At 40.3% G+C, this 12,142-nt stretch overlaps 1 protein-coding gene across 2 annotated transcripts in view; it reads left to right on the plus strand.

Moving 5' to 3' along the window:
- RPGRIP1 (RPGR interacting protein 1) overlaps positions 1-12,142 on the plus strand; it is a 56,299-nt gene that overhangs the window by 17,686 nt on the left and 26,471 nt on the right. The window contains exons 8-17 of one of the 2 annotated variants that reach the window (XM_033108924.1): positions 1,311-1,453; positions 3,053-3,213; positions 3,656-3,799; positions 4,250-4,400; positions 6,322-6,774; positions 6,942-7,093; positions 7,546-7,888; positions 9,170-9,354; positions 9,646-9,849; positions 10,410-10,548. In XM_033108924.1, the coding sequence (XP_032964815.1) occupies positions 1,311-1,453; positions 3,053-3,213; positions 3,656-3,799; positions 4,250-4,400; positions 6,322-6,774; positions 6,942-7,093; positions 7,546-7,888; positions 9,170-9,354; positions 9,646-9,849; positions 10,410-10,548 (2,075 nt within the window). Of the gene's footprint in view, positions 1-1,310; positions 1,454-3,052; positions 3,214-3,655; positions 3,800-4,249; positions 4,401-6,321; positions 6,775-6,941; positions 7,094-7,545; positions 7,889-9,169; positions 9,355-9,645; positions 9,850-10,409; positions 10,549-12,142 lie in introns of those variants that run through there. The other variant, XM_033108925.1, reaches the window with a different exon arrangement.

The raw sequence follows: 12,142 nt of genomic DNA on the forward strand, positions 1-12,142 counted from the left end.
TGTATAACTAAGATATATTGTTAAAAGAAAAATCAGGTTGCAAACGAATATGCTAATTCGGACCTAAAAAGATTAGAGTAAGGCAAAGAGGCACTTTCAATTTTATTCTACATACTTTCACATCATTTTACTTTTTCACAACACGTATATATTCATGTATTAATTTTGAAATTAAAATAGCTTGGATTAAAAAAAAATTAAACGTGCCTTCTGACTCAGTTAAAGGCAGCAGAGGGTAGATTGGGGAGGTTGTGTGGGGAGCATCCTGGGAGCAACTGAATCTCTTCAATTCAGTGAAAAGAAGCAGTGTGGGGATCATCCACTCTGAAGACTCCCTGTGGCCAACACCTCTTCCATTCACCATTCATATTATCTTCTTGGATCCTCATGTCATGTATGGTCAGGAAGTGCCAAGAACTCATAACACTACCGTGTTTCCCTGAAAATAAGACCTAGCTGGACCATCAGCTCTAATGCGTCTTTTGGAGCAAAAATTAATATGAGATCTGGTATTATATCATATTATATTATACCCAGTCTTATAGTAAAATAAGACCAGGTCTTATATTAATTTTTGCTCCAAAAGATGCATTAGAGGTTATTGTCCAGCTAGGTCTTATTTTCAGGGAAACACGGTAGCCTAAGCAAGTTGTCTTTAGACCGCATTTATTAAAATGATAAATAAGAAAAAGACATAAGCAGAAATAATAGTTTATCAATGTCACTTCACTTGTGTAAACAGTCAAGGACTGACCATGTGTATTTTACACTCAAAATGAGTCTGCCCTCATGGCGTGCAGGGTACAGTCACTGAAAAATTTAGTTCCTGCCCTTTAGTATAGTCATTTGTAATCTAGTTCAAAGGCAAATATTCTCTAAACAAGCCATTGGTGATGGTAGAGGAATGAAGTAAGAAAAAGAGGAGCACTTTGTTCCTTATTTCTAATCCAGCAGGCCTGAGAATGTCTTGGTACACAGCTAGGTACCTGCCTAAAGAAAGCCAGCATGCTGGAAAAGTTCTTGGGAAATAGATATGAGTTGGGTTGTTTGCTCAGTGGGCTATTTGAGACCTAATCAGAAGTGATACTAAAGAATTCCTCAGTGGGACCCAAAAGTTCCAAGGCAGTTGGTAAATGACAGTTACAGATAAAGCAGGGGCAGAAAAAAACATGTAGGGAAATGAATGATGAACAAGTCCCAGGAGATGCTGAAAGAAGATGCTGAAACTGTAGTAAAGGCATCCTATCACGCACCTTCAAGTATCCATCTGACAACGCCCCCCTCCTTCCTTACTTGCTCCCCATTTTCAGCATGCTGGACAGCAGTAATCAGCCCCACTTGAGCGATGAGCTTGTAGGAGAACAGCTACAGCAGAAAGTCTCTGAGTTGCAGGATCAGCTGGATGCTGAACTGGAGAAGAGAGAAGTCTTACTTCAGCTGTCCAATGAGAAAGGTAGGTCAGGCCTTGAAGAGTTCTCTCAAATGAAGCATCTTCTACCTCTGGTTTGGGAGAAGGGACCTTGGGCCAGCATTTCTCCCATCCCTCACTTGGTCATGGATAACTAGAATAAGAACACTAGCGATCAGATTGGATTTACAATCCAGAAAGCACGACACCCACCTCTCTCATATACTTTTTTCCTCCATAATGACTTCCCATTTGAGAGTATGCCAGTTCATAATTTATTATGTTTTTAAACATTTACTTTATTTATTGAAAGTATTGAAAAGGATTGCCTCTGCCTTTTGATCTTATCAATCAGTTTAGAGGTGACTGAGAGTCTTTTTTTGTTTAAACACCCAATACCTGAAATTGAGAAGCAAGTCACTGCTTTAGGTTAGGTTACCACTACCACTCCCCCGGCTAATTTGGAAAATAGTTGATAGTTATTCCAAAGATTTCTTAGGGGTTTGGGCGTTGAGAAGCACGTTCAAGGTTTCCTGCCTGAGGAGGCAATTGGCAGGCAGGGCGGTGGTGCAGCAGCCTGTCCTCTTGGCTGACTTGCTTTAGTTGCTTAGTTTGTATAAGCTGTATTGGAGGCCACATGTCAAAATAGTAGAGCCACAGAATTAAATCTGATTAATCCCCAAGACTCACCTGGAGAAGAGCCTCTTGATTTATCCTGGACTTCTCAAGCAAAGAATTTAACTTTGTTGTGTTATACCACAGAGATGTAGCACATATTTGTTACCATAGCATATATTAGAGTGTACTGACTAATCATCATAATATATCCTAAGAGTGAAACAAATAAAAATTTGAAAAAAAACCCCAAAGATTTAAAATACTGTCAATGTCAAAGAGACCTTTGTCTTGCTTATTTTTGATAGCCTAGACCTTGATATTTAGTCTTACCTAGCTTATATTTCATCATATTTTAGTATAGTCACATAGGAGAGTGAAGGAAAAGAAATATGACATCAAGAAAAATAGAGGCAGGAACTATCAAAGGATAAAGCTTACAACACATGCTGAAGACCTTATAGTAGGTATGAAGCACAAGTGAAGTCTTGTAAAGACCTAAGGGTAATATAAACTAACGCCCTGTTTAATGTATGATAATGAAATGATCACACTAAACACTGATCACGTTTCTTACCAGAAACACACACACACACACACACACACACACACACACACACAGAAACGCCCAAACGCTCACACTCCCTCCAGATGAGGGTGGGAGTGGAGTCGGTGCCACAGAGTCAGTAGCATGGAAGTCAGAATGGAGTTGGAGAGGAGTTGTTGAGATACTGGTTTGGATGGTGCTATCAAAAGTTTGGCCTGTCCTAGCCAATCAAGAGGCTCTGTTTTTATTTGTTGTTAATGTTCTCCCTTCCACTTTACAGTTCTATAGCTGTTTTTTGTTTTGTTTTTGGAGTCCAAAGGTCAGGTCAATAAGCTAGGATCTCCATTTGTAGAAATACCTAAGCGCAAATTTTTAAAATGAGTTAAACATTAGTGGGAACATTTAATTCACACTTGGTCCAGTTTTAACCATGGTTATTGATAACTACAGAGTTTCAGCTTTCTGGATTACTTTTTCCCCAGCTCAAAACAAGGATTTGAATCTTGAAGTCACCGATCTACTTCAGAAGCAAAACCAGGAAGTACAGATCCTTCAAAATACAGACACAATTTCCCAATCTCCTGACAAACAATCTGACCCAGCTACTCCCCCAGCTCTATTCCAAGAGGACACTCAGATAGAGGTATGTGCATCTTTGATCAAGTAAGTCCCCTCTACAGAGGGATCTCTGTAAAATATCCCTAGAAAAGATGAAGGGATTAGAATACTACCTGAATGACATTTTGTCCTGATTGAGGACAATATTTGAAAGGATACGAGAAGACTGAGAGTAGAGGTAATTTCATGAGCTCCACATTTTCCTACCCTTTATAGCTCAAAAAATTTAAAATATTTTTTTCCGATGAGGACCTGAAATGATCTGCTGAGGAGCAAATAGCCATTAGAGGCTGTATAACTTTCTCTCTGCTGCTACTGAACATGAATTTACACAAGTCCTCTTTTACATTTTGGAGTAGATTCTGCTGCTAGTATTTTACTATTACCAACAACTGCTTAATGGAGAATAGTTATTACTGTACCTATTATATTTATACTCCCTTTTACTAATGCTTTTCCCCTTATAGCCCTGTGAACCAAACAACCATGAAGAAAAGAAACTGTCCCAGATGTTAAGTGAGTTGCAAGTATCGCATGCAGAAACCATATTGGAACTAGAAAAGACCAGAGACATGCTTGTTCTGCAGTGCAAAATCAACGTGTGCTATCAGGTGCAAGAAAAGATGGTACAAGAAGGGTATAGATAAAATGGCACACGGGAACCACTTGCAAGACTGGGAATGAAGCACAACCTGAGTTTCCAGGGTTGATGCAATTTGATATGCAAGGTCCTGTGCAAACACAGGGAGTGCTGTCCTTTGAAGAACTTGAGTACTCACACATTCCCATGGCATGTTGGCAATAGCAGCCAGTGAAGGGGCCAGCTAATGAAAATGGCAGGTGTGAACCTCTGAGTTCAAATTTTGCCAGACCTAGGAAAATATTATCCTATGCACTAATAACATTACTGATCTTGGAGGGGTCTGTGATTATCCTAGTGGATAATCTGCCCTGCTAAGGAGATAGCGGAGTCTTCTTTACCCAGCAAGTGCCACCTTTTTATCTAGCTCTTTAGTTCTGGGCCACGGAGATAGAAATGTTTAGACATTATTTTGTTTCAGGAGGAACTGGAGGCAATGATGACAAAAGCCAATAATGAAAATAAAGATCATAAAGAAAAACTGGGGAGGTTGAATCAACTCCTGGACCTCAAGAACGATCGTATCAAGCAGCTGGAAGGTATTTTAAGAAGCCATGGCCTTCCACTATCTGGCAAGTCTTAGTACTTTGTTCCCCTCACCTTGGAACCCATCACACAGCTAATGCCTGTGCTCCCCTCTGTGTACCTGTCTAGAAGCCCACTTATGTCCTCGGCATGTGACTTACCCCTCCTGTTCTTTATCCTATCGTCTTTGTTGTTTTCTTACCTGGTTAGCAGCTTCTTTTCCTCTATCATGTCAGCGTCTTTCTCTGATTTCTCTGGAGAGTTTCAAGAGGGTCCAGCAATTGCTGAATCTATTTTGAGAATGAGAGGCATATCACTGTTGGCCCTCAGGGTGGTGTAAACTCCTTCTCTCAGGATTGTTTCCTCCACGCAGGCCTGTCCAGCGGTTTTTATGAAATAATAGAGCTTCATCACTCATCTCTCAGCATCCTTTTCTGTGATTTCTCTCTAAAAGTCTCTAAATTCTTTGTTGTTGTTTGAGCCTGTTGCTATGACGGGGCATCTGGCTCGACCTCTGTGCAAATTTCACAGTGTGGTACTTCCTATATTTAGTATCATCACTGATGACCAGGAGCTGGTCTCGGCCTTGCATGTCAAGAAAATTGGCTTTGTTATTATACCCAGTGATGAGAGACCTAACTTACCCTAACCAAAATTCAGCAAAGACTGATATTTAAGCCGGAGTGTTCGTTGTTATTTTGTGATACTGGCTTCCTTGTTGCTGCCATGAGAATATTTGGAACCACTGTACAAATCAGCCCTCTCTCTGGAAAGCAGAGTCAGTAAGTAGGTTACTTAGTGAGCATGGAACTAGAGTAGAGGGAGGTGAGTCATTCTGGGGCATGATTTATCCCTGCCAGGGTGAGTCTGTTAAAAGGTCACTGCCATATGACAAAGGGAATCCCCCCTGAGATTGAAATGCTCATGTCTTTCAGATTCAGGGTCTTTCTCCGAGGACAGTGCAGGATAAATAACCGTATTTACTTCTGAAGATTCATTTGCTTTAACTTAATAGTTCTTTCATTACTGGTAAGGCTTAAGAGTTTTTCATGTTTTCCAGTTACTTGTATTATTTCTTTTGAGAATTGCCTGTTTCTGTCCTTTACCCATTTTTCAATACTATTTTATTTATTTGTAGAAGTTCTTTTTTTAAGATTTTATTGGGGAAGGGGAATAGGACTTTATTGGGGAACAGTGTGTACTTCCAGGCCTTTTTTCCAAGTCAAGTTGTTGTCCTTTCAGTCTTAGTTGTGGAGGGTGCAGCTCTGCTCCAGGTCCAGTTGCCATTGCTAGTTGCAGGGGGCGCAGCTCACCATCCCTGCGGGACTCGAGGAGTTGAACTGGCAACCTTGTGGTTGAGAGCCCACTGGCCCATGTGGGAATCGAACCGGCAGCCTTTGGAGTTAGGAGCACGGAGCTCCAACCGCCTGAGCCACCGGGCTGGCTCCACATTAAATCAAATTCTTAACAGGATGAAGATTCTTGTGATCTGGCTGGAGAGTGGGAATCATTTCTTGATGGAGTCCAATGTAATGTAATAGACACCATGATTATAATTTGCTATTCTTTCCATGGCCAATGTCCCAAACTTTTGGAAATATTCACATTTTCTCTTTCTAGTGCTCCTCTGATGGAATTACCAATTAATCCATAGGATCTTGCTGTAAACCAAAACAATGTCATTTATAGATGAAATTGCGCCTCCAGTGTTTTCCTGAGCTTAGTGTTTACTTTCCAATCACTCATTTTGAACCTTATTTCAAAAGGAGACATTGGATTATTTGGCCAACAGAATTCAAACCTCCTGGTTGTTAGTCTATTGCTTTTCCTTTAGAATCACATGGTTTCTTGAGATAATCACAACTTGGACTTCCACCACTGTTTTTATTCTCCTTCTGTCCACCTTCCTTTATCCTAAGGAAGAGCTCCCTACTCTTTGATGGATAGGCAGTTTTCTTTTACCTCTAGAACAGCTCAAAGATGTGGCTTATGGTACCCGACAGATGTCATTACATATGGAAACATTGCCAGCCCACAGAGATGAGGATGAAGTGGACATTTCTCTGCTGCGTCAGAGTGAGAATCTTTTTGAGCTGCATATCCACCAGGCCTTCCTGACATCTGCTGCCCTGGCTCAGGCTGAAGATACTCAACCTACCACTTTCTGCACCTATTCCTTCTATGATTATGAGACCCACTGTACCCCACTAGCTGTGGGACCACAGCCCCTGTATGACTTCACCTCACAGTATGTGGTAGAGTTAGATTCCCTTTTCTTGCACTACCTTCAAGGGGCTTCAGCCCGACTTGATCTCCACCAGGCTCTAGCCAGTGAGTACCACACCCTTGCAACTGGATGGATTTGCTTTGACAGGGTGCTGGAGACTGTAGAGAGCGTCCATGGCTCTGCCACACTTATTGGTAAGTGCTCTTAGCTTCCCATAGCTCCCGGAACTAATGCAGAATCTCCCAAAGTCTATAGTTGTTCTTCTAGTGGTTTCCCATTTTCTTCCTCTGCTTTATTCTTGATCCTTGCCACACCATCTACGAGTATATCCTCTGTGCCTTTCATACTTTCTGCTACCCAGGAGCTCATGGAGAAGACTTCGGGGTGCTAGAATACTGGATGAAGCTGTATTTCCCCATAAGAGCCAGTCTACAGGCATGCAATAAGCAAAAGAAAGCCCAGGCCTACCTGTCAGCCAATGTGCTTGGAGCCTGGGAGGCCCAGGAGAATGAGGTGAGAAAAAGGATGTGCCCATGCATCTCAAAGGAGCCTCAGCCAAGCAGCTCATGAAAACAGCTCAGTCTACTATTCTCAATAAGTGTTGAATGTGGATGAAAGAGAAAAACTGTTACACCACAACTAATTCAGATTCTTCCCTTAGCCAAGCCTGAGTTTGAAATGAAACCATGCCTTTGGAGCTAGCTACCTGTCCCTGCTGTGAACAAAATATCTTCTCTGTTCCATTCTCAAAGCTAAGGACTGAGTGCCAGCATCTCCCTTAGATAACTATCTGCCAGAGCCAGTTTGCAGGCAGGTGAAGTCATTAGGTTTCTCTGTGACCCAGTCAGGATTCAACAGTTCTCTAGATCATAGCTCTTCTCTTGCTCATCAAGGGTGCTGGGCTTCACCTATAACAACTCTCTCAGGTTGCCCTTTTCCTCCATCCAAGACCAACATCTCTCCAGTCCAGATCAAAGACTTGGAAGCATCATAACGAGCTGCGGGTGGAAATCACCAGATGTTGCGGCCTCCAGAGTCGATGGCTGGGAACCCAACCCAGTCCGTATGCCATGTACCGCTTCTTTACCTTTTCTGACCATGACACTGCCATCATTCCAGCCAGTAACAATCCCTACTTTAGAGACCAAGCTCAATTCCCAGTGCTTGTGACGTCTGACCTGGATCAATATCTGAGGCGGGAGGCCCTATCTGTGTATGTTTTTGATGATGAAGACTCAGAGCCTGGCTTGTACCTCGGCAAAGTCCAAGTGCCTTTGCTGCCTCTGGCACAAAACAAATCCATTAAAGGTGGGAGTTCAAGGTTATTGCATCTTTATGGTCTTTGCCCAGTGTGTTTCTCTGTCCTAATCCTACTTTCCTTTGCTTACTTGCTTGGAACACTCTCTCTTAAAACATGCTGAAAGGATTTTAAAATATTGTGAAGAGCGACAGAGCAGACTCAGGTCCTCACTAATCACATGGAAACACTGGCTTCTGCTGTTTTTCAACAATATAAACAAGATTCCCAAGTGGGTAGACCCACCAACCTGAAGTCTGTATCTCTGAACAAATATTTTCTGATTCTGTAGGGCTTCCCAGTATTTGTCTTTACTTAAGGCCTATTGTCTCTTAGCATATGACCAGATAGCAGATTATAAGCTGTGCCCTTAATACCACCCCATAATTCTCTTGCTTCTTTTAAACATTAGACACAAGTTAGCAAGATTTCCATGCCATACCATGACTAAAGGAAATTTCTTGAATATTTTCCCCCAATATGGAGCTTAACTCCATGCTACCTTACCTTACTTTCATACCCAGGTTGTGAGGTGCACCTAGGAAGGGTCAACTCTCTGATTGCCTCCCTGGGAGGGTGAGGCGGGGGTATCTGTGCTTTCAGTAGGAAGTGTGGATGGGTACAGCCAGTATACCAACCATGTTTAACAAGCATCTGGATGTACCAGGAAGTGTGTGAGGCCTCCCTCCTTCCAATACCACAAGTACTTAAAAAAAAAAAAAAAAAGGCTGACAGACACTTCTACTCACAACTTGTCCTTTGCCAAAGAGGAGAGACAACGTGAGTCATCTGTTTAATTAATGAGTGTTACAAATGAGAAGTCTGGCATTTAGAAAAAGCCATTTTGTGGAAGTTTTCTTGGGTTTTGTTACTTTAGAAATAAGGACCACTTGAGTGTAGATAATGGTTTTCTGGGTATGCTTAAGGCACAGCAAACCTTTGATAACAGTCATAATAATGCAATTTTGTTTTTTGAATGGGTGACTGATGACAAGCAAGCTAGACCTCTCCATCCATCTTTTGACTATCCCTTCCTGAAACTTGGAGATCCATCTTCCCCTATAAATATTCTAAGGAAATATTAGAAGTAAATATTCTAAGGGAATATTAGAAGTAAATATTCTAAGGGAATATAAATATTCACTGCCATTCTATATTACTTCTGAGTGTATTATGATTATTTGATGAATGTTAATTACAAATTATAGTGAAATTCAAAAGGGGGGGGATGATAAATGCTCACTTGCCTATTTCATTTGATCAGATCTTATTAATGTCTGTGTGTCTCTCAGGTGATTTTAATCTCACTGACCCTGCGGGGAAACCCAATGGATCTGTTCAGGTGCAGATGGATTGGAAGTCCTGTTACCTACCCCCAGAGAGCTTCTTGAAACCAGAAGCTGGGACTGAGGAGAACGACACCAAGAATAGTTCAGAAATATCATCCGAAGAGGAAAAGTTTTCCTTTCCTCCCCAGGTAGGAGACTTCCACCAATCCTGTGGAGCATATTTAAAGAAGACAGTATTAAAATTGGAGGAAAAGAAGTTCCTTGTGTTCTGCATGCTTAATCTGCATCCCTCATAATGCCCTCAGGCTATTGATGGAGCAAAACTTTGGGTTTTATTGTGGGAAGGAGAGAGAGATGGCATGTCTCAGCTCTGTAGCTAGAGAGAAATGAAGTCTGATGCTAGCTTAAAAATTCCTTTCTTGAGTATCTAGGCTGTTAAACCATCATCTTGTAAGGCTGTCTCTGATCCTTCTATTTAGGACAAGGTGGTACCTGCTGAGATTCCCATTGAAGCTGGCCAGTATCCAGCTAAGAGAAAACCTCCTCAGCCGGGAGAAAGAAAGGAAAGGGAACACCAGGTTGCAAGCTACTCAAGAAGAAGACATGGCAAAAGAACAGGGATCCAAGGAAAGAACAGAATGGAGTATCTTAGTCGTAACATCTTAACTGGGAATACACTACAGGTAAGGCTTTAGAAACCCAGAAGAGATAAAATATGGGTTGTAGTGTTCCCAGATATGTTATTCTCAAAGGTAGAAGCAGAAACAGACACACGAGACAAGCAATAGTCATGTCTTTGTGTGGCTAGTTTGTGTTTCCACAGAGTAGTTTAATAAACCTCTGGACTGTCCACTCATTTTAATTTAATTCAACAAATTATAGATCCTGCAGTTCATGCTTAGAACTTTAGTACCACAATTTAACCAGTCCACTTCAACTGTAATTAAAGTACAAGTATTTAGTGAACACTTCCTATGTGCTTGACACTGCCTTTTTTTCATAGAAAACTAGATTAAAGTTACTATGTAGCACCTAAAATATACATAATATATATGTAATATATATGACATTACAAATATGTATTATTATATGGTTATATAATTATATGTAATTGTATGTTACATTATGTTATAATAATTTGTTGTATGAATTATATAATTATATTGATAATGTGTAATTTTATGTGTTTAACTTTATGAAATTATTATAATTACATACAATTACATTTGTTTTTATTCTGAAGCAGGTGGACTACACTGAATGGAAGTTCTCAGGACTTCAGATCTCCATAGATGACGATTTTAAAAATCAGCAGAAAGAAGAGGAGATAACATCATCCCCTTCAGCACTGATACAGAAGGAAGCCCTACATTCTGTAAATGGTATTGTCTTTTTAAAATCTAATTTTCCTATATAATCACTTAATTCTTTTATCAAGACAATTAATTCCTTTCTTTGTTCATCTTGCATTGCTAAACTTTTCATGGGAATTTCGTACTTAAGATCCTAGATTGAATTTTGTTATAGTGTGCTAGTTAGGCCAATCAAGGCTGGAATTCTCAAAGAAAATAGCTTTCTATGTATTTAAAGCCAGCTAATAGCCAATTTAGTTACCTAGCAATTATAAAATGTTAATTCATTCTAGGGTCTTGTGAATTATGGTTACAAAAAAATAGGAGGAGGAGTGTGATTGGATCATTTGTGATGTTAATCCAAATTTTTTTTAACTAAGGTAAGCCTTTTGTGTTATAATGAGAAGTAGACATGATTTCAGTTTATGATGATGGCAAACGAGGTCATTCAGACTAACTCTCCCATTGATGACAACTAGAAAGCTAAAGTGAATACATTTTTTAAAATCTTAATTGTTCTGAAAGGCATTAAAGAGCCAATAAGAGAAGGAAGAATGACCAAACCTAGATCAGGGAGGTGACTGGAGCTCAGACAGTGTGGGCTGGAACTACTTCAGGTGTGGGACACTGCTGGTCTGAAGGAAGTGGGGGAGAGATAGAATCATGCTTTTGGTGGACTTTTGGGGTGGGGAAATGAGATGTAGACAGACTCTGGTGTCTGCCCAGGGTAGACAGGTGTTTGCTTGGGGCAGAATTTCCCACTCTGGTCTGTGACCCAGAGGGTAGCACCATTCTGAGCCTCTTCTGTTCTGAGAGGCAGAACTGTACTTTGGGCGCTTGTAGGACTAGAGGGACCAGGGATGACCCGAAGCCCACCAGGACTCCAGATACTGGAGTTATCAGACACAAGCTGCATAACAACTGTGTTTACTAGCTTCATGGAGAGAAAAGCTGAACTTTAATTTTCAGCAAGGAACTAGAGCTATGAAAATTGATATTGTAAGTTTTTAAAAATATTTTTAAAAAATTCAAATTTACATTGAATAGGACAAAAAATCACATTAACCCTTCATGCAAATTCATCAACTTTTGACATTTTTCCACTTTTTGCTTTATCATTTTTTCTGAAGCATTTGAGAATAAGTTGCAAACATCGTATTTTAATAAGAGAAAAGAAATTATAACCATAGTATAATTACCAAGTTTGCAAATTTAGCATGGATACATTATTACCTAATGTCCAGTCCATTTTCAGAATTTGCCAACCATCCCAATAATGTCCATTGTAGCAGACTTTTCCCCCTTATCTAATCCAGGATCATATATTGCATTCAGTCATATCTCTTTAATTTCCTTTAATCTGGAACAGTTCCTCATATTTTCATTGTCTTTCATGATACTGACATTTTTGGACAGTGTAGATGAGCTGTTCTGTAAAGTGTTCCGTCTCAATTTGGATTTGTCTGATGTTTCTTCATCATTAGATTCAGGTCATCAATTTTTTTACAGAAATACCACAGAAGTGATATTGTGCCCTCACTGCATCATATTGGGAGGTATGTGATGTCAGTTTGTCCTATTATTGGTGATGTTAACTTTGATCACTTGGTTAAGAAAGCACCTG

The sequence above is a fragment of the Rhinolophus ferrumequinum genome, chromosome 6, assembly GCF_004115265.2.
Source record: "Rhinolophus ferrumequinum isolate MPI-CBG mRhiFer1 chromosome 6, mRhiFer1_v1.p, whole genome shotgun sequence".
Taxonomy (NCBI): domain Eukaryota; kingdom Metazoa; phylum Chordata; class Mammalia; order Chiroptera; family Rhinolophidae; genus Rhinolophus; species Rhinolophus ferrumequinum.